Here is a 25,659-nt window from a genome sequence, read left to right as displayed (position 1 = left end):
AAAATACCACCAAGACAAGCAAAGAATATTTAATGGGCTGTTTGTGTTGTTCCTACTGTTGCCATTAAAATGGGCTTTGATCAAATCGTACTGTTTGGTATTTGTCTTGTTGTAATCAACAAATCAGACAAGTACCGCATGTTAGCCTTTGCGGCATCCATGTTTCCGTTGCCTAACAGCTTTGCTGTCACGACGTAACTTACATCATGACAACACTGTAACAACCAATTCAGCACCAAGCACAGCAGCAGAATTTTTGGGTGGAGATGATTTCCTAAATATGTTGAGATCAAACTGAACTTTGGCTTTAACAAGAATATTTTTTAATTATTTCTTGACTATGCTGCTCTCTATAAGTATACTGACCAGTTAATACATAATGGTTTTTAAATCATCTCCCTAGAATGAATTTTTCTTTACTTGCAGAAAAAGACAATGCAGCTGTGTCCATATCATCAGCCACATGTAGCATAAATATAAAAAGTCGATGCTTGAAGCAAAGAAAGAAGCAGCGGTGTGTGATATTGTTAGTGAGTCTAACCTATAAGACTCAGGTTTCAGCCTCTTCAAAAAGATGATCAGCATGACTCAACAGGCAAAAAAGTCAGAGGGGCTGCTGCTGAGTTTGACATCTGGTTGACAAGGAGCACAGTTAGCTGCTGTTGAAATGGATACAGCTGGGGTTGCAACATCCCAAAGTCCTCAGTGTCGCTGTGTAGCTGTCATCATGATTACAGTGTTATTATGTTGCCGTCTTCTCTCATGCTCTCCTGACTGATGCTGGCTGTGTTCTCGTTGTGAATGGACGTCATCATAAAGCAGTCACTCAAGGATGCTCCAAAACTATTGGGCAATGAGATGCTCTGTGGGAGGGGCCTCACCACGGAGGAGGGGTGCTGCCTGTTCACAGGTAAGTCTCTGTTGAGGTTGGTGTTGTTACTGTTGTTAAGTCTGTGGGAGTCGCAGGGTGTCAGACAGTCATTCTCCAGAATGATGTCACCATCATCATCTTCGTCATCACTGTCACCCTCTGCAATACTGTTGCTATGGTAACAACACATGACATGAAAATAATGGTTATAGAATCAATCTTGGAGATACAGTGTGATACGGACATTAAGCAGTTTGTTTTGTGAAAAAAAGCAAATGAAAAATTTTAATGAAAAATTCATTCCAGAGGTGATTAATGCATGTCGGCTGAAACTCCTTAGCATTTTAAATAACGTATCAAAAATGACATGTATTCAAACACGTTTTTAAAATAGCAACAATAGTTGTAAGTCACTATTAGACTGATTCTCATTTTCTCACTCAACAAGTGATCATGCTTTAAAAATCTTTGAGACGTTGAACCAGAAAAATTGGGTTTCATTTGACTGATCAGAGTTACTGAAGAATTCAAATACATTGTATGTCATTCTACATAAATGCTATATTGCTGTCAATTTGTCCCCTACAATATATTTTTGTTAATCTAGACTACTTTGCCCATTTTTCACTCTTGCTTTTGGCTAAATTTGCCACTACAATCCAGTCTCAAAATGGACTTAGTGCTGTTTTAAATGTTTTTACCACATTCAATTCAAAACGGCAACCTACAGTATTTTTTTCAGTCATTCTGTTCTGTCCATATCATACCTTGCAGTAATGGGATTGCTCTGAGAGGCAGGGCTTGGTGAGTCATGTGACAAAGCCGAACTAGTAGATCCAGCTGAGCCTACAGAACCAGAGTTCCCCATTGAGGTCTTACTCCCACGATGCACAACGTTGTTCCTCTGGTTAGCTGGTTTCACAGTCACAATTAGGTTGTGACTGTTGGCCACCATCATGTCTGTAACCTGAAATGAGAGGCAGAGGGTCTTAACACTGGAAGGGGATTACATAATCAATAGTTTGATTATTGCCCAAAGAAGACAAAGTTAATCACATACATTTGAAAAGGATTACCCTCTGAGGACTTTTCTTCCTGTTGCTCTTTTCTTCTATGTTGATAAAGTATTAAGTTCACTTCCCCTTTTTATTTTAGCTGTATGGCATGTATTCTTTTATACAGACCCATGTTAAATAAAAAGACATACTTCAAGGCTCCAAGTGCCAAAAGCAAATAGCCAAATGAAGTGTATTCACTGTTGAATGTACATACCTCCATATCAGTAAAGCTACATTTAGACAAAAAAGACTATAAATGTGGTCTTAAATGTAGTTTGACCATGTAATGTTTATTTAAAGTTAAATAATTATACAGATTTGTTGTAAGACAAGCCCAGACTTAAAAATTATTTTGTCAGGTTAAACTGTGTATATGTTATGGATTATTTCTCAGTAGAATCAGCATAAGGTAGCCCTGCAAAGTCCTTTCACTCCTGTCCTTTTGTGTGTTAGCAATTTTTGGGGGTTTTAAGATTAAACAAAAACAAGTAAGCAGTTTTTCACAAGGTTTTAGAAGAATGTGGTATGAGTCAGAGACTGTGGTGCCAAGTTATTTTTTATTGGAATGGATTGTGTTTATCAATATTTTCAAATTTTCCCAGAGAATAATTGATGGATGTTGATGAAAAAAACAGGCATATATAGAGGATTAATGTCTACTACTGTGTGAAATTTGGCGCAGGTTGACGGAATTTAAAGGGACTAGTGGAGCAGTGTTCATTTTGGCAGCTATTTTTGATTTAGTCTTAGTCTTTAGCCGAAAATGCATAGTAGTTTTAGTCACATTTAGTCATTTTTATCCTTCTTAGTTTTAGTCTAGTTTTCGTCGACAAAAACTCAGAGCATTTTAGTCTAGTTTTAGTCTCGTAAACTGATTTAGTCTAGTTTTAGTCACATTTAATAGCCACATTAAACTCCTTTTCTTCCCTTCTCAGGCCCAGGGGCCCCCTGTGTTGTGTCTACAACTGCATAATAGCCTAGCTTGCAGTACTTAGGTTGTCCATTAGATACCCCCCCCCTAGCATAAGTCTATAGCAGGGGTCGGCAACCTTTACTATCAAAAGAGCCATTTTGCCCCCTCTTACCCCAAATCAAATTTGTCTGGAGCCGCAAAACATATTTGATAACAAAGCTAATCAAGTTTTATATAAAGTTATATTATACTAAACTATAGTTTGTTGCATTTAAATTAGAGAAAGACAATAAAGAAAACTGTTGACATTTTATTGCTATTTTTACCTGTTACAACAAAGGAAAACACCAAACGCTTATGAAGAGGAGAAGAAAATACACAGGCAAGTTAAGGCCTACTTTGAAATAAATTAAACCCAGAACAATGTAGGGCTATTTGAGTCCTCCCCATATTTGTGGGAAATGTATGAAGTAGAAGTACCCTATTTTGAAATAAATAAAAACATATAGCTGCAGCCTAATAGCTTAAAAAGATATATTTTAGTTGGCGTAATGAGAAAAACAGAAAGTGAGAGCAGGTCAGACTGGAGGCGGACACAGAAACTGAAGCTCGGTAGAAACCACCTGCAGCTTCTGCTCTGATCCAGAAGCTGCAGCGCTGATCTCTGAGCAGCTGAGACCAGAGAAACTCTGTGTTTTCACTGTTTTCACTGTTAAGAAGCAGCCGGTCAGTCAGTGAGCGGTCAAGTACCGGCCCGCTCCTGGTACTTCATGACGGCCTGATACGATGATGTTAAAAAAAAATTATTGTGACTTAGTCAACCACCAACATTTTCGTCTCTTCTCGTCTCGTTAACGAAAGTTAAAATAGATTTAGTCATAGTTTTAGTCATAGTCATAGTTTTCTGGTACTTCATGACGGCCTGATACGATGATGTTAAAAAAAAAAATTATTGTGACTTAGTCAACCACAAACATTTTCGTCTCTTCTCGTCTCGTTAACGAAAGTTAAAATAGATTTAGTCATAGTTTTTATTTTTAAAGATCCGTTTTCGTTACGTCTTCGTCTCGTCTTAGTCATGGGAAAAAGGTTGTTAATGAATATTTTTCATCCTATATTCGTCAACGAAATGAACACTGTAGTAGAGGTGTGCGCTTTGTGTAATTTTCTTAGAAATTATTAAATCTATCTCATAAGCAGCTTTGGAGACAGCAAACACAAACTATAAAAAAAAAAGCATTATTGTGACAAGTTTTAACTTTTGCTTTGGTTTGGGAATTCTCTTCTACATTTACCTGATCCAAAGATTTCCCTGCTACATCGATGCCGTTCACCTCAAGGATCTCGTCATTAACTCCAAGCAGCCCTGTGCTCTCTGCTAGCCCACCACGTACCAGACGCGATATGAACACGCCCGGAACCTACATGACAGAGAAACATTTTCACATGTTTAATCTTCTACATCATAGTATCATATTCAATTAATCTTCAACTTGGTCAGCTTGCAAGGTAGAATTTTATCCTTATAAGTTAGGAAGGTTGAAATTAAGTAACTGATCTCACCTTCTCTACACCCTGTGGGGTCACTCTCACGCTCACCCCATCACGAATGTAGAAGCCTAGTGGTTTGTGGGTACCGTGCTTATGAAGTCGTACACGTCGGTGAGTCTCAGGTAAGATGTCCACATCAATGATGGAAGAGATCTGTCTGAAGTTCTTAGGGAGGCCAATCATAAGACCTGGTTTGTTCTTTGAGTGGGTGGAGCCTGAACTTGTGGCGCGCAGCCCAGTTAAACCCAGCCCCTTTTTACGCCTCTGGAGGGAGTTGTTGGCAAATATGACAGGTTCATCCTCTAAAAAAAAGAAACATACAAGGGCAAAGAGAACACTTCATTATTTATATTTAGTTGCATCTGTGAATCAGTACTTTGATTACTCTTCTCTACTCTAGATAGTTCTGTAATCACTCATAATATCTTAGAATATGTCTATTTATCTGGGTTATTAAAAAATCTTCTTACAGTATATTTTCACACTCAAATGGTGTTTATGAACCAGTTACTTTAAAAATGTTCTTGTATTCACTCACACATCTAACCTGAATTACTAAGTGTAATTAAAATATGGAGACCTTGTGTATGTTACTCTTGATTAGAGATTGCTTCAAATATTTTTACCTTTGCAGAGGAGGTTATGTACCCTGTCACTTGTCAATAGTCAACTGACCCTGTCACTTGTCAATAGTCATCTGATTTCCACAAAACTTTGTGTAAGGGTAGGACATGGACTAAGAACCCATTTAATATTGCAGCAGATCTGAACAAATAGGCAGATCAATTTTTTTTAATTTTTTTACATTGTTTTTTGTTTTACATTTTCACAGCTTTCCCAGGTAATAAGGCATCCTCTGATATCCTTCTCTGGAACTGCGTTCACCCCTGGATCTCAGAGGACATTTAGGGTTAAAACATTGTCTTAATGACCTTATTTCGAGGAGAATTTAAATGCCAAGGCTGAATGACACCACAGGAGCAGTATGAAGGCATGTTATGTTTACTTCAATTGTATTGTATTTGGCTAAAACAGCATGTATCCCTGAAACTCTCTGAAAAGTGTTTTGTGGACTCAAACAGTTCACCCACCCCTCCATCAACATAGTGGTGATTTTATTTTTGTGTGAACTATCCCTTTAAGCTGCCAAACTAAAGACAACTGACAGTGGTCCCTCTCTGAAATACCGATTTATACAACTGATCAAAATTATGGTGATTAATTAGTCTCAAAACTTGCAAACAAAACGTCACACAAAACGCCACACATTTACAAGGCTCACTTAAGTTTTGACCCCTTTGGAGAAGAGGACACTGGTTGCCGTCTTCGCTCGTTTTTATTGGTCACTTTCAACACGTGCAATCTCTAGCCAGGATAACAGCCATGATCACAATGTTCCTACGCATAATGCAGTTTTTATACATACAAAATCACATCAGATCAACAGATCTCTGGAAAGTTTTTCATTTTGAATATCTGTTTTGAATCATGAAGAGTAACAAGTGGATTGTAGATATTTCCTAGTAAGATTTCCATCGCAGATGAAATATCTAATTGTGGATATTTGGAATATAAAATACATAATTTCATCTATCCTCGGAAGAATTTTGTTGTGAATATCTATGATATAACTATGGATAGCAAAAATTGTGTAATTTTGACTAGTAAAATTGTATCTTGCAATACAATCCCGAACAGTGAGAAAACAGTTTTTTCTGAGAGAAAAGTTATTTGGTATTTAACCTGTGATTACGTATAGGAGTGTGGTTTCTTTAAACATTAGAAAATGATTGTAACTGACACCAATTGGACTGGAGTGTGGAACTAGAGATCATGCATGTCAGTGATCATACCAAACTATCATCAAAGGCCATTGTCAGTATGTCAAGTGACCAATGAGGAGAGTGGAGACCTCAGCATGTGTCCCAACCTTCAGAGTCAGAGTAGTGTCCTGAGTAGTGAGTATGCAAGGAGAGTCCGGCTCACGCAAGGTAATGACCCCCAAATTGCCCTTTATGGGAAAAGTGCTGCCCATAGATGCACTGTATGAGTTGTATGAGCGTGTGTGAAAGGGTGAATGGCAAAAAAAAAAAAAAGTTACTGTATAGCGCTTCAAGTGGTCTGCAAAGATTCGCAAAGCGGTATATAAATACAGACCATTTAGAATTCCATGCGAAGCAGTACTGCTTTCACAGATACTGTTCTGTGCACTTCTATCACATGCTTGGTTTAAAGTAAGTGCAGTTTTTGGAACTAATTAATTGAAATAAAACATGTATGTGCATTTGTGGGAACCTACAGTAGTCATTCAAAGAGAGGTGAGGAAGAGGGAAACACCAAATGAGTAATGACAAAGTGATAAAGGGAAAAATGCATATTCACATACCAACAAGTTTCTAGATAAATCTATATAATCCAATCAGGTTGGGCAGGATATGTGAATATTTTTCCTAATTTTTGTCCCTGGGGTCCAAAAATATTATTCTGTATCAGATTTAATATGTATACATTACTCTGACTGTATATGCAGGGGAGTTCATAAATCTTTGTTTAACAGCATTCACATCTCTATTTTTCGCTTTCTTTCTTTCTTTCTTTCAACATCTCTGTAGATAATTGCCATCCTCTTTGGAGGAAACCTGGTCTTGTTAGGAGAGACGGCGTTCATCCCACTTGAGATGGAGCAGCTCTCATATCTGGGAATTATAACCAGGAAACAGAGCTGCAGTGATACAAACTTCTCTGCGCTCCCTCTGGATCAGTCATACAACCACAAACCCATAGAGACTGTGTCTGTCCAACGTTACATTTAATTATTTAAATCAAACGATGTCAGAGAGAGAATTCCACACAAAAATCTAATACAAATTAACACAACCTCTGAATAAACTCAGGAAACAAAGACTTTAAATTTGGTCTGTCTAACATATGATCATTATCATCAAAGGCTATTTTAGTTAATGAACTAGTCTCAGATAAAAAAATTGATTTAATGTGCCTCACTGAGATGTGGCTGCATCCTGATGAATATGTCAGCCTAAATTATTTTTTGCTTTAGTTTACCGTGCTCCAGGGGTTTATATAGATAGATAGATAGAGTACTTTAGAGAAATTAAGTTGTCATAGCAGCCGGTATATTTGAATACAATTAAATACACTACAATAGAATAAAATAAAAAATATTGAGGTAGAAAGAATAAAAAAACAGAAACACAAGATAAATAGGTAGATAAGGTGCAGTGGCAAGATGATGGTAATAGTACTGATGATATGATGGTGATGTTATTGTTAGACAGTATATAAAAATAGAACATATATTTATATTGAGTTTTTACGGAATTCTGAGTTTTTATCAAACCTAGTTCTAAAGACCGATAAAATTATTGTTGTTGGTGACTTTAATATTCATGTTGACAATAATTAAGATTGCCTAAGCGTAGCATTTATTTCGATTTTAGACTCAATTAGTTTCAGTCAGTGTGTACACCAACCTACTCATTGTCAAAATTGAAAATCTAACAGTACTTCCGCGCAATCCAATTCTATCAGACCATAATTTAATAACCTTAGATTTTTCATTATCAGAATATATGCCACTAATAAAAAACAAATTTTCAAGACGTCTACCTGATTGTGCTGTAGCTAAATTTAAGGAAATAATTCCGATTACATCTACAACCTGTATTATCCGTCGATATAAACAACAAATTCATTAAAAACCCTAGCTCCACTGAGATTGACCATCTCTTCGATAGCTCTGTAGACTCATTAAGATTAACATTAGACTCAATAGCGCCTCTAAAAAAGAAACATGTAAAACATAGTAAATTAGCTCTGTGGTATAATTCCAAGACACATGAGTTAAAAACAAGTATCAAGAAAACTAGAAAGGAAGTGGCGCTCCAGCAACCGTGTTGAATATTTCCTAGACTGGAAGAGTAGTGTTAAAGCATATAAGAAGGAGCATATAAATAGCATATTAAAGCATATAAATAGTCGGCTGCCGACTATTCAAAACTAATCGAAGAGAATAAAAACAACCCGAGGTTTCTCTTCAGAACTGTAGCCAGGCTGACAGAGAGACACACCTCCACGAACCCAGTATTCCTCGATCCCTAAATAGCAATCTCTATGACCTTCTTTAATGATAAAATTCTAACTATTAGAAATAAAATCAACCATCTTCTGCCCTCTATTGGCACTAATACCCTACCAAGAACAGAAATCTCAGAAACGGCTGAGAATCTTACCAATTATTTAGACGGCTTCTCTCTGATCCCCCTTGATCAGAGAGAAGAAAATTACTTAAAGAAATTCTGCCTCTAATTCAGTGGTTCTCAAACTTTTTCTGTCATGCCCCACTTTGGGTCTAAAATATTTTTCATGCCCCACCCGCTTTAACATGTGTATTTACATAACATACACATGAACAATAAATCCACATTACTTTCAGGAATTTCTGACAGTTGTGACATTTGTCGCTTATTTCAAAAAATAAGGCCATAACTTTGCCTAAATTCCACATAATTGAAGAACTTTTGGTGACATTTATCACTACATTACTCCATCAGTCTGTACTTTTTCAATAATAGAGAAAAAATTAATTCAATTAAAATCACAATGTTACAAAGATGATAAAGCTCAACCAAAAAGAACAGATGCATGTGGCTGGGGTGTAATGTTTCTCAGTCTCTTCTTAATTTGTTTAGTCTTATATAGTTTTCAGACATAAAATACACACTGGTATCTCCTCATGTCCTACCACATTGACTGTGACCCCAAGAGCAAGACAGGTTTCATCATACTTTCTTTTCAACTTGGTTTTTGAACACTGTCTCGTTTGTCCCTGACCGGTTGCTTCACGTGAACAAGCTCTGATCTCCTGTGTGTGTCTCTGAGCGAGTGAGTGTGTGCGTGACATGCACAACACTGTACAGGGAGCCACTGAAGAGGGGCTGAAGCCGCGGCTGCCGACCACTGGCTACGGCGAAAGAGCGATTTGTTTACTGCTCCCCTGTTAAAGAGATGCAGACATCCAAACATTACTTCGGCTATAATATTAGTTCCGCCTCACTTATGCTGCTATAGGTCTAGACCAGTGGTTCTCAAAGTGGGCCCCCTGAGGGGTCGCGAACACTCTCCAGGGGGGGCGCGATGTCACAGAAAAAAAAAAACGACCGCCGACATGTCACTGGTTAGTGAAAGCTCCCTCAGTGGTGAACTTTAAGGGGCTGGACTGACACAAACAAATCAAAAACTGTTTAGTTCCTGATCCACCAATCAAAAGAGGAGTGTTATCATTTGAATGCGAGTTGCACGTACGCTTACGAGTATAAAAGTTAGCTCCACAGTCTTTTTAGAAAGCTCGTAGCCCCAAGAGCTAGCCTTCTAGCTAGCTAGCTTCTTCCAACTGCAGCTAGCCCTTTTCTCCTTAACACCTACCTTTACATCTTCAATCATCCACCGTGTTGCAACAAATAAAACACCAGCACTTGAATACTATTCTGTGCTGTCCCTGTCTACATTGTGTACTGTTCGTTTTGTTAGGAACCATTGCCTAGCAATGCCTTATTCATTATTCGTGTGCAAGTCGCTCACAGCCACACATACAAACACACTCACAAGACAACGACGTTGCAATTAGAACTTTATTAACTTCACACACATTGTATCAGCAAACAAACACAACTAAGGACAAGTTTTTGATTCGTAAACGTCAGACAAACGATGCGCCAGTTGCAAAAACCCCATACAATTGCCAAAACACTGATTTTGCCGGCCGCGCAAGACATATGTAGAATAATGATAGGAGAGAGTGCAGCTGCTAAACTAAGCGCAATACCTATGTCAAATGACACTGTGTCACGCTGAATATCAGAAATTTCTAGTGATATCAAAGAGCAACTAATACACTACATTCAAATCAGTCCTTACTATGCACTGCCTCTGGACGAATCCGCTGACATAGCTGGACAGGCCCAGCTTCTCACTTATGTCAGGTATGTGCGGGAAAAGGAAATTGAGGAGGACATCCTGTTTTGCCAGCCTCTTCAGACCCGTACAACAGGGGAGGCAATCTTTAATGTCCTTGACTCGTCCATCCAAGACAGTGGTTTGGGCTTGGGAAAGTGTATTGGCCTCTGCACAGATGGAGCGGGGTCGATGACAGGGTGTGAGCGTGGTCTCGTAGCTCAGGCCCAGCAAGTTGCGAATCTGTCCCAGTCAGTCTGTGCCTTCAGACGAATTCTTCTTCCATCCCAGTTCAAATTAAAAGTCCACCAAGATCAGAGTGAAAGCCTTATAGTAACCAAACAAAGAAACATTTAAAATTACAGCCCAAAAAAAGGGAGGGAGAAACAACTAGTGAAAGGGATTGGGTGATGTCTTAATGAAAAATCCACCCTAAAAAACAGGACATAAGCGATTAGCTTAAATCCTTTTTTGATATTTCCCACCACAGGTACATGAAGTATAAAACATGCTTTATTTCAAGAAAACATATTTCTCAAGCTATAAGGGTTTACCACACTTTTTGCACTGCAGTTTATGGCAGCGTTATAAATGGAGTAAGAGGTTTCCAAACTTAGTCCACTCCTTTGTTACATCTAGACTAGATTTTTGTAACTCCTTATTATCAGGCTCCATGTGTCCCGACAAGAACCAGGAAAAGAGCTCACATTTCTCCTGTATTAGCTTCAGTTGCTTCCTCCTAAATTTAGAATGGAATTAAATTCTCCTACTTACCTATAAAGCTTTATGATATGGCAGCTCATAATACCATATCACCCCCATAGAGCACTGCACTCCTAGAATTCAGGCTTACTTTTCATTAGGTCTCCAAAAGTAGAGTAGGAGCCAGAGCCTTCAGCTATCAAGCTCCTCTTCTGTGGAATAATCTCCCAGTTTCAGTTTGAGAGGCAGATACCCTCTGTACTTTTAAGAGTAGGCCTAAAACCTTCCATTTTGATAAAGCTTATAGTAAGAACTTAGCCTGGGTGCCAGACGAACTTAGCCACGCCCACAACATTTGAGGTCAGGAAGTACGGTCTGGTGTCGCTCCGTTGGTGAGAAACTATGCCCGAACAGAAGCTGTTCAGACCAATCAAATTGTCAGGGTGGGCTTTATACGATGATGGACAGATGATCAACAGTAACGTAATCAACCACATCACCAAAGAGCGCTTGCGTTGAATTCGTTGTCAACAAACATGCCTGCCGCTAGAAAGCTGAGATGTGTAGATGCTGCCATTGAGTCTGCTTAAGAAGACATCGAAAGCGCACTGATTTTGAAAGGAAACGAGGAACAGAGAAACGTGATCAAGGCATGGTGATGCAACTCGGCGTGCATGACGAGGTGGACATTATTTTTTCATCGATAAAACTATGACATGTTTGCTATGTGGCAGGAGGTTACCCTGAACGTGGTTGCCCTGAACGCAGCACAGTGAAGATGTTAGCAGCTGGAAGAAGCAGCCCGGAGATAGCCTCCGCTGCTCGGCTTCATGTCCGCACACAGACCGTCAGTTCACAGGGAAGGGAACCCAGACAGACCCGGGTCTGGGGTTCCGGGAGTGAGGGCGTGACAACAACCGTGCTGAGAGGTCGAGAACCGTCAAATCGAGCTAGCTCTCAGCGGCTAGCTGCTCTCTCAGCGGGGCTCAAGAGTACAGCAGTGCATATTTACAAGTAGGGCTGCCGCAGCGTCGACGCCTATAAAATGCGTCGACGCATTTTTTTTTTTAAACCGCTGGGCACATGCGCGGCTGGGGGAGCAGTCGCCCCGGCGCCCTCCCCTCCACGCAGCCGGAGGCTCGGTGTGCGGACCGCCTCAAGTTTGTTTTTTCTCACGGCGCCCTGGACGCGTGTCGGGTCCTTCTCGCGGTCACCTCAGCTACGGCGCCCGCTGGGGGAACCCTCGGTTCGCGGGGGAGGGGGGGGGGGTCCGCTAGTCTGAGTCCAGAACATGTGAACATGCTGACATTCTTACATTACAACACACATGTCTAACTGACGTTTAAGTCGGATTTTGAGTTGGACACCATTGTTTCTTATACTTTAAACATGTTGCACTTTGTTTAATATGCAGACCTTACTTTTTTATTTTGATAAGGGGTTGAATAGAAACTTTGATATCTTTTTGAGTTGCACTGCTGACTCAACTTATAAGCCCTCTTTTTTATTTATTTTTATCACGTTGGAGTTGCTAGTTTAAACCTACAGTTTTGCACTTTTATATTTGAGCCTTTGTTTACATTTTGTTTTGTGCTGCATTATACGATGACATACAGTTTGTTGATTAATCGACTAATCGATAAAATAGTCGTCAGATTAATCGATAGAAAAATAGGCGTTAGAGGCAGCCCTATTTACAAGTGTAACCATTGAACAGATTCCGTTTAACTGCCACAAGAGTTGTTCCTCTTGTAATAAAGATCTCAATGAGGAAACACGCTGTGTTGTTGTTGTTTTTTACTGTGGTATCGAAATTGGCATGAAGAATCGTGTTATTTTACTGGTATTGGCACCGACTACTGAATTTTTGGTATCGTGACACCCCTACTTACAAATGGTAAGAGAAAGTCTTGACTGTCTGACTTAGTAAATAACTCACAATGTTGCTTAACATAAGTCACATACTACATTGCTCTGATTGGTTGTAGGTCTATCCAATTAAGCGAAGAGGCATTTTTTTTCCTGGTTCGATTGAAACACGCCCCATAATCACAGCCCAATGGAGCGGTATCAGACTCATATTCTGACTAGAATTATGAGTATGACAACGTCAGGCTAGTAAGAACTGGTTCTGCCATGTCTTAGACAACCTGTAAATTATCCCGCTATAGGCTTAAAATTATATATGACACATGGAGCTTTTCTTTCCTCTTCTCTATCACATTATTAAATGGTAAATGGCTTTGTATTTATATGCGCTTTTCTAGTCTTGATGGCACCTCAAGGCTCTTTACAGTACAGTTTTACATTCACCCATTCACACACACATTCACACAGTGCATCTATTAGCACCACGTGGTTGTTCTATGAGGGGCAATTCAGGGTTCAACATCTTGCCAAAGGACACTTTGGCATGCAGATAGGGAAGGCTGGGGATCTAACTGCCGACCTTCAGGTTGGAGGACGACCGCTCTACCCCTCAGCCACAGCCGCCCAATTTTTTAATTTTTTAACACTTCTTCTTTGTACTTTATCTTTTGCAAAGGTTAAAGATGTTGGTTTAGATACGTTTTCAGATAATTGCTCAGCCCTAATGTCAGTAACACCCATCAACTTACCAGCTTTTGTAAACTATCTAAATAAGTTCTGCCCATGCCAGTTGATGGAAAACACTTTCTGTGATGTCACTAATCAGGATGTGACTAGAACTGCAGGATATATGGCCTAAGCTCATGAACAGAACAGAAGCCGGCTGCAAATAGATGACGATCATGACGTCACACATTCAATTATCGTAGTGGGCTTTTATTTAGTTGGACAAGTGAAGCGGGTTTCTCTGCTGGAGACAAACACACTCATACAGTCTTTCAGTCAAACATGCTGTTTCATTCCCTGCATGTGCATGTGTGTGTGGGTGTACATTAGCTAACCCTGAGAAGCAGTATCGACCAATGCAAAGAAAATATGGGAATATGGGAACTATCTTTGGAAACAATTTATTTGACTTTTCCTTTATTGCTGTAATGTCTACTATGTATATGGTCTATTATCTAAAATATTGCAATCAAAATGTCCAGAGTCTTGTAGTAGTTGATGTCAAAAACAATGTGCATTTATACATGTTCAATAGTTAGTTCTGTTAGTTTATTATAATCTTTTTTTTCTCAATCTAGTTTCCATGCTCTCCAGAATATACAGTGCATCAGAAACTTTAAAGGGTTTTCAGACCCTTTAAAGCTTTCCACATTTTGTTATGTTTCAGACTCATCTTAAAGTGCATTCAATTCATTCTCTTCTCATCAATGTTCAAAAACACTCCCAAATGACAAAGCAAAAACTAGTTTTTGGAATGTTTTGTAAATCTATTAAAAATAAAAGAGTGAAATATCCTTTTCACGTTAGTATTCGGACCCTTTGTTATAACTCTTGCAACTGAGCTCTGGTGCCTCCTACTTCTATCAATGGTCCTTCAGATGCTTCTACAAATTGATTGGAGTCCACTGGGAGTTTGTCAAAAAGCACCTTAACAATTGTCAGACAACAAGAAGCAAAATCCTCTGGTCTGATGAAACGAAGATTGAATTTGGCTACAATTTCCAAGTGCTTGTGAGGAAAACCAGGCACTGAGCATCCCCTCATAAATACCATTCCTACAGTCAAACAGTGTGGTCGATAGGGCTGCAACTAACGACTATTCAGATAGTCGATTAGTCACCGATTATTGAAACGATTAATCGACTAATCGGATTATGAATGACACAAATTCTCAATTGCTCTTATTTAGCAAACAGTTTTTAAATTTAGCTTGAGGTTGTTCGAGGCATGTGATGACTGAAAATAAAGGCAATAAAAATTGATACTTCATTCAAAAAAAATGTCTTTTAATAAACTTTGTTGCATATAAGGGTACTGTTGACACAAAAGCAAAGAAAAATCAAATTTTTGTCCATTTAAAAGCAAGGACAGGCAAAGTGCTAATAAAACAAATAAATTAAAAATCAAGTATTAATTTTTCCTGTTAACAAAAATGACAGGGAAAGTAACAGCAATAAAAACATCAACAAACGAAACTACAGTCTTCTTCTGACTAAATAATTGTGATTAAAAAAGACGTTTGTCAGGCAATAGGATAACATAACGCTTTTAAACTCGTTAATAAAAAGTTTAAACCATTTTTTTGTAATGGATGCTAGAATCCTGCGCACAGGTATATACGTTTATATATAACATCTGACAGAGGCGAGTCCGCATCGTCTCCGTTAAGATGTCACATGTGCCTCCTCCTCACATGCACGTGTCCTGCTTCCATCGTTTTTTTCGGGCTGTTACGGGTGAAGTAGTCCGGAACTTTTTACTTTCTGGTACGCGATGCTGCTGCAGCGGAGGCCGCCATTAAACCGTGTTTTGACGCTATTGCACATGCGCGACCTTCAGAGATAGGAAGGAAGCGAGATGGCTCACTCCTCAGCTGCTTTCATCAGCACCTCCGGTAAAACGACGTTTAGTTAAACTGCACGGCACGAAAAACACGTGCTATGATGTAACCAACGAATCATCGACGAGTTAATTCGTCGGCGACTATTCCTGTCATCGATTTTTGTCGACGACGTCGACTAATCGTTGCAGCCCTAGTGGTCGAAGCATCATGCTGTGCGGATGTTCTATTCTGTCAGCATCCTGAATTAGAACAGCTCCCCCTCCCATTTCGCTCGTATCAATAGCCAATTTGAATGGCTGCTCAAAAATCAGTTCTGCAAGCACAGGTGCGTTAGTGATTAGGGTTTTAAGCTGCGGAAAAGCATGTTGACATGTGTCAGACCACACGCAACGCACTTGTTGACACAACATGTCTGTTAACATTGTGCAACGGCAGAAAAGTTTCTACAGAACCCTAGTTAACAGTGGTGTCAAACTCAATCACAGAGATTGCCAAAATTTAAAACTGGGACTTGGTCGAGGGCCAAAAAGGGTCACCATTATTAAACAGGATAGAGAGGGTATTGGATAAAGTGCAAAAACAAAACATATTTAGGTAGGCTACATTCTTCTTTTCTGTACATGTGCCAGAGTCAGATGTTTTACATCTTTTTTTGGCTGTCAGTTCATTAATGTTTGGGGTTAGGTTCTGTGCTGTGGAAAGGTTAGGGAAAAACGGTCCACATCCAACATGGTTGAGCTTGAACGATTCTGCCAAGATGAATGGGAGAAACTTCCAAAAGAAAGGTGTGCAGGGCTTGTAGGATCCTTCCCAAAAAGACGTGAGGCTTTCATTGTTGCCAAAGGTGCTTTAAAGTACTAAGTGAAGGATCTAAATACTTATATAAAAGGGTTTGTCTGCTATTTTTAATACATTTACAAAACACTAAAAAATCTTCTTTTTGCTTTGTCATTGTGGAGTATTGTGTGTAGATTGATGAGAAAATGAACTGAATCCATTTTAAGATGATTCTGAAACATAAATATGGAAAACTTGAAAGGGTCTGAAAACTTTCTGAATGCACTGAACCAGCATCTGGAACTCAAATCATTTGTCACGTTCAGTAAGAATAAGCAAAGACAGTCACTCCTTGGCACAGTTACTGTCTAACTTAGTGTCTGACTGGCTCATCAACTCAATATTTTGTGGATATTTATCATAATATCAGTGAACAAGGTAGATAAAATACTGAAATTAAACCTGCTGTTAAGTTAGTATTAGCTAGGTTAGGTAGAAATATGTCTTGCTGCGTATACACGCTGAGAGAGCTATTTATTGATTGACTGAAACAATCTGTAACAAACTAATAGATACCACATTTTCACAAAATATAATTTGTGTAATATGATGCTATCATCTGATTGTGGATAGTGGAAGTCTATCCTGATCGTGGTGGCAGCTGATAGTTTATTTCAACAAGACTGATACATACACAAAAAAGACAAGAGAGTTTGTGGTGATAAGAGCCAACACCAGTATTAATGTGCTGTAAACAAAATCACGTGATCTCCACAGAGGAATTAATCGATACATCGATACACCCACTGCGTCGTGCATGTGTGAAACGAAAATTCAGGAAAAAGATGGGGCCCAAAACATGTCTGAAACAGCTCAGGAAATATTTGGGAATCTCTGTGTACTGTGTTCACTTATTAATTACATTATGGAAGGGGTTAGAAATGTTGAGATGTAGAGACAGAAGTGTTTATAGACTCTTTCCTCCAGCAAAATTCATGTGGCACTAGATGCACAGCCTGTACCAAGTTTAAACATTTTGGAGGTGCAGTACCAGCTGAAACAACACTGTGTGCTCACAGAAATAGTCATACCTGGCAAGTTGCACCGAACTCAAAGACAGAAACAGTGATGCTAAGCTAGACTTCTCTTCTCTTGTGGGCGTCTGAAGGTCGGTGGTCAGTGATTCAATCCCTAGCTTCTCCATTCTGCATTTCTTGGGGAAGATACTGAACCCCAAACTACTCCTCGGCTTTGCCGACAGCGTATGCAAGTTGTGTATGTGTGTTTAAAAATTGGGAAATGTGGCTTACTGCAAAGCCCTTGTAAAGGTGACCAATGAGCCTGAAAAAATGCTGTGATAATAAAGTCCTTTCACGATCTTACCTTTCTTGGTTATAATAATACGGAGCAGTGGATTGGCTGACGAGACAGCTTTCTGGAAGTTATCATCGTTGTTGATGGGAAGGAGGTCTCCATGGATGTCAGCATATCCCAGGAGCACATCAACACCAGGTATATGATGGATGGTCTGGAGGAAGCGGTAAAACTCCTGATAGTCACCTTGGCCATTTTTCTTTAGAGCGAAGCGACGGTATTCTGCCTCAAACTGCAGAAAGGGGACAACACATTCATTAAGTGTTAGTTTTCCTCAGATATTTCTCAGACAAACTGGATTGATATTATTATGTTCACTTTAATTTCTTTTTGACATTTAAGTGTGTCTGGCTGCTGTCACCACTTATATCAATGGGGTTAGGGGTAAAGGTTAATAAGGGGTTAAAATGTTTTGCCTTTCAGAGAAGTATTCTCACAAGAATACAAACATATCATCAAGAACAACATATGATTTTAAAATCATTTTTTTTCAGTTCTCCATTCTTGCTCAGCATCATGTTTTAGTCCAGATGAAGGATGTGGCATTATGCCCATTGAGGCACTATAATAATAATTTGCATTACATGGGTCAAGTGTGTTCTACTAATGTTGACATAAATCATTCCCCAAATGTCAAACACCCCATCTTGTCCTTCCCCAATTGTATTTTTCTTACATTTTGGTTATGAGGTTATTTTCTTATTTCTTCTGTGCTGTGTAACATGGGCTAATAAGTAATTTTTTCTAAGCTAGTAGCTGGCAAGCCAGATTATAATCAAAGACTAAATCAATAAATTAATCATGAATGTTTGTAATACTTAAACAAATAAATATAAACTGCTATCTCAATCACAGTCATCAAATTGTTTTGTGCTCTCAGCCCGCTAAACAACATCATTTACACCATATTTTTAGCCTAAATGTCCATTGTTATCCTCCTGCCTGGAGCTGTGTTTACATTCAGGCGCGCACACACCTCACAAGCTTCAACCTCTATGCTCTCACCCAAGGGGCACGTGACGGCATCAGCGATACTCATAAGTAACTGCAGTGATGCTACCAGATCTAGCAATGCTCACGCGCACAACGCGCACACCCTTGGGAGAGAGCTTGTGTGCAGTGTGTGATTTGAATGTGTGAACGCTGAGGAGGATATCAGAGGACATTTAGCCTAAAAACATGATGTAAAATGCCACGGTTTCCAGTCGGATTTGAATGTCGGGGCTTACGGACGGTGGGATGACACCACAAGAGGCATGTTATGTTTTGTTTCTGTTGTTATTTTACGTTTGAAGATGTGGTCCTCAGTGACTTCAATTATATTGCATTTGGCTGCAACACTATTTACCCCTGCAACTCCAAAATTGTTTTGCGGACTCAAAGACTTGAGTCGGCAAAGTGGTAAGTTGATAAGTGAATTTTCATTTTTCGGTGAACTATCCCAATAAGTGAATTTTCATTTTTCGGTGAACTATCCCAATCACCCTGTATAGCTCCCCAGTTGACACTGGAATTTTGATGGTTTTAAATAAGCAACCGTTTTAACAACATTGAAGTATTAAACTGTTATTATAAACGTACCTGGCCTGCAGCACACGTTAATGTTAGCCGATACCTCAAAATGATTATAAGATATCACGCTCAAGAAAAACAACTTTGTGAGGCCACGTGACCTTGACCTTTGACCTCTGGTTACCAAATTAAAAATTAGGTAATCCTTGAGTCCAAGTGAATATTAGTACCAAATGTGTTCACACCGTTCCAGAGCAATTACCTTTGCAAGGAAAGAAATTTGCTTTGTGAGGTCACTGTGACCTTGACCCTTGACAACCCAAATCAAATCAATTCATCCTTGAAATTTGAAGAAATGCCATTATGACAACCCCAAAACATAGTGCCTCCGGCCACTGGCTATTGCTGGTGCAGAGGCATAGAAATTACACTGCATCCTGATTAGTTTTTTGTTTAGAGCTACGTTAAATAGGCCTTGTAATGTAATCTCTCTTACAAAGAATTATTATGGTGAAATTTGTTACCACCTGAATGAGCAGAAGCATAGTCAATAGCCCATATTCACAAATCACAGTTTGTCTCATAGGGCTTTAACATTGTGAGACATCCTCTGTCCTTAACCCTCAACAAGAGTAAGGAAAAACTACTAAAAACCCTTTTAACAGGTAAAAATACGTAGAAACCTCAGAGAGAGACACATGTGAGGGATCCCTCTCCGAGGACAGACAGAAGTCGGTAGATGTCAAGTGTAGGAAAACATCATCAAGATAAAGGCTTTGAGCAGCAATGACAAGGGTAAACATTTTGAAGGATAACTTCATTACTATATGTCAAGCAGTCCTGCTGCAATCATAGTCTATGGTCAGCAGCCAGCAAGATCATGATCCACCATCAAGATCAGATGCCACTATAGTCCACAGTCATTGTCCACTGCCGTCAGTAGTAAGCCAAACATAATAAATGATCATGACCCTGAGTGAATGTAAATGCTAATTTTTATGACGATGGGGTAAATATACTTTATTGATAACAAACTTGGAAATGCCTGTGTTATAGCAGCAAAGTATCAGAGAGACACCACACTATACAAAATATAAAAATGTAGAAGAATTATACATAAAATATAATGGATAAGCAAGAATTACTGCAGTGTGGCTGTAGGCCTCGGCCAATCAGTGCAGTTTCTGTATACATTTTTCTCCTTACTTTTTTCCAGATTCATATAGGCCACTGTGATCTCTGACCCCCTTATCTTTGAGTCCAAGTGACAACAGGTAAAAAGTTGAAGAAATTTCCTCTAGCAGTCTTGCGATATCACATTAAAGAGGCCCAAAGAAAATCAGCTGAATCATGCTCATAGTGCTCTTTACTTCAGTTTACCACGAGTGAGTTCTGTAGGTCTTAAGTCAAATTTTACTTTCCACAATCAAAAACCTACTTATGATAAGGGATGTGCCATCTGTTATACCATCATGATAATACCAGTATACATTTTATAAAAGGTTTCATATCGCGATATTAATGATATGAGTCGGGAGAAGGCGCACAGCCTGGTCACAGAGCCACCAAGTCTGGGGCAGACATTAGGGAGTAGGGTTGGGTATCGTATACATTTTATCGATTACGATTCTGCTTATCAATACCGGTTCTTATCGTTTCCCCATTTCAATTCCAAAATGTTCCAATACACAGCAGAACAGCACGATGTGTGTGTGTGTGATGTGCGCACTGTTACTTTCCTCAGATTCTGGGATCATAAATAAGCTTCATTATTCTTTTTTATAATCAACTGCTCCTTGCGATGAATCTGAATTGGGACAACCACAATCACTAGAAGTTTCCACAGTAGAATTTAGTCGGGAGGAGGCGGAGTGGGATTTGACGGCGCTGCCTCGCTGATCTCAAAATAAGTCTTTAATTTATTATCTAGGGCAGCAGGTCTCCGTCTGTTTGGCCAAATACTGTATATTGATGTGCAGAGTGTGAATGCGTGGCATAACACCTTTTATGATACGTCTATCGCGAACATTGATATCATGATGACGATAGATGTTTGATAAATAGTGCAGCCTTCGTCTTCATTATGTTTAATTTTAGAACAACTGGTCTGAAGTCATGCAGAAACACCCCTTCTTTAGGAGTGGGACAATTAACAATGTCTTCCATAATGCCAAGACCCTCCCCAGTCCCAAACTCAGATTGAAAACATGTTGAAGGGGCTCCCCCAGTTCAGCAGCACAGGCCTTGAGCATTCTTGGACACACCTCATCTGGGCATCTGCCTTGCTAGGAAGGAGTCTTCTCAGCTGTCCCCATAATCATATTAACTTCAAATTGAGCAAAGCAAAAGTTCAGGAAGGCCACAAAGTCAAACTCAGCTCATCTGACAGCTACAGCAGCTTATCTAAAAGCCAGCCAATATCAGTTAATGGCATAGCTGATTCCCTTTCATGCATTCATTGGCAAAGCTCCAACAAGGCGCCTTATTTAAGCTGCTTCAACCTGAAGCCCGATGCTGCTTCCTCTTCAATCTATTTTGCAACCCACCTCCACCCCAGCTCATCCCTTTTCACACTGTGTTTAATTTATTCAGTGTAATTTTTGATGTCACTGATGCCCGCTGTGTTCTGTTTCCATTGGGGGTCTTGCTGCTGCTCTCCCTACCTTAGGCGTTCCATATAGGCACGGTTAATGCCAAAAATGTTTCCAGACAAAGAATTTGTTTGCTGTTTGAGTGTGAACATGTATATAAACTGAGTTTATACATCTGTTTACCCTTCTGGTGGGAATGGAAATCATGCTACTTAGAACCCTCTATCCGCACGATTGCAATTTCAATGAAACAAGGTATCTAATTGATTAGGTCCTGCCCCATCTCGTAGCTGCAATGTCTGTGGTTGTTGTCAACACCAGATGCACACTCCTCATTCTAAGCATAAGAAGACAAAATAAAGCAAAGCATTCTCAGCAATGCTGTGTTTGAAGAGGGGCTGACAAAATAAAGGTATACCACTCTAAACAATTTAAAGCCTGCATAAATTGGACCAAATATGATGGAAGAAACATGAACCAGCTGATCCCCTAAACATCTAACATGTGTACATTTTCACATTTGGTGCCTATTTTTTATTGCGTCGATGTCATAACATTTTCTGAAATTAACTGTTGCATTAAAACAGGGGTGGGGAATGTCCGGCCTCCGGGTCCTATGGGGGTTGCAAGATTGTTTGATCCGACCTGTGAGGCAATTCATGAATACAAAACCTCCCCACCAAAAGAACACATGCACTTGCGACCAAACATCTGTGAAGTGCGACAATATTTATTAGTTTTAGATTATCACAGCAGACAAACTGTACTGCAAAGCGCTTTGAGTGGTCATCAAGAATATAAAAGCGCGATATAAATACAGACGATTTACCATTTACACACAAACAAACACACTGAAAGCTTGGTGATGATGTATGCATGTGTGGAAGAGAGGGAGAGAGACAGGCTGTGACGAATAATAATATTACACAATATAATTTCTCTTATTTGTCTACTTTTGGATATCGTCATACCTGCATACACACACACACACACACGCACTGTTAAATAATAAAGCCAAGACCTCAGAATGACAGCATAAAAACATGGAATGCATGATTTTATGTTCAAATGCAGTTGTCCTGCCGACGATATTCATCAAGTTTACTCTGATAAAACTTGATTGGCTTATTAATGTGACTTGGGTGGTTTTTGTAAGTCTTTCCTTAATTTGTTGTGTCTCATACTGTCAGCTGCCAGAGTTTTCAGATATAAATACACACTGGCTGCTCGTCATCTCCTACCGGATTCACTGTGAATCGAAGAGCAAGATAGGATTCATCATACTTTCTTTTCAACTTGATTTTTGAAAACTGTGTCTTGTTTGTCTCGGAAGCATCGCTTTTTTTACTTTTCGTCCCTGTCAAATCTGTGCATTTCATCCATGTCGCTGACCGAACACTATAGCTCCGGTGAAAGCACGATTTGTAAACTGTTCGCCCTAAAAAAAAATTCCGAAGTCAAACATTATTTCCATCACAACATGAGTTCCGCATCAAATTTCAGAAATTGCTCAAAAAATACACACCATCTGAAAATTCCAAGCCGCATGACACAAACCAGACAGACCAAAATTATAAAAAAAAGAAAACCTTAATGGTATCCTAAATATATATATAGGATATTTAAACCCTTTTTTTTTTTTTATTCAAATTTCAGACTGAATAGTTGCAACAGCATCGCGTACCAGAAAGTCAAAAGTATGGGAGAACTTCATCCTAAACAAAGCCCGAAAATTGGTTTTAAATGGACAAAAACTTGTTTTTCTTTGTTTTTGTGTCAACAGTACCCTAATATGCAGCAAAGTTTACTAAAATAAATTTTTGATGAAGTATCGATCTTTATTGTCTTTATTTTCAGACATCACATGCCTCGAACAACCTCAAGCTAAATATAAAAGCTGTTGACTTAATAAGAGCAATTGAGAATTTGTCATTCATAATCCGATTAGTCAATTAAACGTTTCAATAATGACTAATCGACTATCAGAATAGTCGTTAGTTGCAGCCATAGCACCAAGTGAGGTTTCTTTGCACAGTTAGCCATATCCAAGTAAAATGGTATGGTACTAAACTGAATTGACATCGAATCGAAACCTTGTGCATTGTAAATTAATTGATTTGGGAAATGGGAAAATTTGTGGATGCACCTTAATTATGTGTAACCAATGTAAAAAGTAAGTCTGGAGCCCTGGTGTGATATGTGTTAATGATGAACAATAATTTAGTATAGGTCTCTAAGGAAGTTATGACTGATTTAAATGGCCCTTGATAGAAATGTTACATAACACATAACAAGAGTTTACTCACTGAACAAACTGGATATCAGCTCCTCTGTGTCTGTTGTTACTGAAGAACATGCCTTAATCCTGGTGAACAAAAAACTAAATTAAACAAACCAGTAAAGGTGTAAGAACCTTCTTCACCGACGAATGACAACAGAATAAGAGTAAATGTAAGAGAACTGAGTGAAGAAAATGTAGATACCGGCTGCTATGACAACTTAATTTCCCTTCGGGGATGAATAAAGTACTCTATCTATCTATCTATCTATCTATCTAAAGCTCCACTTTCAAGCAGTCTTTTGCTATACAATATCGCCCATGTTGAAATTGCGATGACATATACATTTTCGATATATCGTGCAGCCCTATAGGAAACTCAATCCTAGTTCATTTTTCAACATTTTGAAATAAGTTTAGAGTTGCAATATTTCTTATAATTTCACTTGTCATTAAGGCGTACATGCTGATATTGCTAATACTATCAACAAGATTTGTTCCTACTGAGTTAGTTTCTCTTCTGTCTTTTCATTTAGACAAAAAATCTATGGCAAAAACAAAGTATCTGATACTGCAACGCCAAAACAGATTGACGACCGCACTTCTGTCTTTTCAGACTTGATGACCAATCAGACCGCTTTACAGTACAGTTTGCCAGTCACTCACTCAGTCATATGATGGGCAGCACTTCTGTCTTTGAGGGGCCATTCGTGGTTCAGCATCCTGCCCAAGGAGACTTGGCATTCAGATGGGTTTGTATTTGCAGATGGGATATACTGAAGTAATAGAGTAGCATAACCTCCTGGGGAAATTAATTGGATGAGAGCAAAGGAGGAAAGGTACCATCCAAACAGTGAGAGGGAGGTTTCACAGCAGAGTGATTTCATGTGATGTGGGGGTGGGGGGGTGAATGCGGAACTGAGCGGCGCGGCGGAAACAGCAGGCTTGGCTGTGGTTGGGTAGTGGTCAGGATGTGGCAGCCTGCTCCCTGTGCAGGCAACACCCAGGCCGCCTGTCAGTTCCACCACACGACAAACAGAACAACATCTCCCCTGATTTACAGCTGTGGGGCGCAAGTGTGTTTGCTTGAAGAGAGAGACATCACGGCGGATGATTGCACGACAGCAGACGGTTATGTCGGTCGTGTCGGTACACTCGTACACCATTAAACCAGACCCATATCCTCTCGTTACCGCTTAAATTAACAATAAAACATGCCCGTTAGATTGGTACTCACTTTGCTCTTTACCTCCACCACGCTGTCGGTGACTTTTAACGGCGTCCGGTGCTGCTGCTGCTGCTGCTGCCTTGACATACTGCTCCCCGGCTGGCTGGTTGACTGAGGAACTGCGGATAAAACCATCAACCAGAATTTTGCTTGTTGTTCCCTCCTCTGTCGTCGGGTAAAATAAAAAACAACATTCAGAACGTAAAACAGGTGGCGGGAGCTGGTGCGCTTGTTATTCTCATGTCGACACAGACAGCTCTCGTTGCAGTATGTGTGTCTCGTGCAGTCCGATGTCAGATTGGCTGTTTTGTCCCCTTGTGATAAATACACTAAACAGCAGAGCGCGAGCTTGCGACAGGTGGAGTCCGGTAAATCCAGTCTGGAATGTGATGTGCC

The 25,659-nt window shown here is 39.5% G+C and overlaps 1 protein-coding gene across 1 annotated transcript; it reads right to left on the bottom strand.

Annotated features, from left to right (window-relative positions):
* Nucleotides 1–731: 731 nt before the first annotated feature.
* pard6a (par-6 family cell polarity regulator alpha) lies at nucleotides 732–25,398 on the bottom strand. The gene is made up of 6 exons (XM_061077069.1): nucleotides 25,273–25,398; nucleotides 17,664–17,886; nucleotides 4,406–4,695; nucleotides 4,138–4,263; nucleotides 1,639–1,838; nucleotides 732–1,044 (listed from the first exon to the last, which is right to left on the bottom strand). The coding sequence occupies exons 1-6, from the start codon at nucleotides 25,396–25,398 to the stop codon at nucleotides 732–734; spliced, it is 1,278 nt and encodes a 425-aa protein (XP_060933052.1).
* Nucleotides 25,399–25,659: the final 261 nt, after the last annotated feature.

The sequence above is a fragment of the Limanda limanda genome, chromosome 8 (genome assembly GCF_963576545.1).
Source record: "Limanda limanda chromosome 8, fLimLim1.1, whole genome shotgun sequence".
In the NCBI taxonomy this organism is placed as follows: Eukaryota; Metazoa; Chordata; class Actinopteri; order Pleuronectiformes; family Pleuronectidae; genus Limanda; species Limanda limanda.
This window is presented reverse-complemented; position numbering and strand designations above follow the sequence as displayed.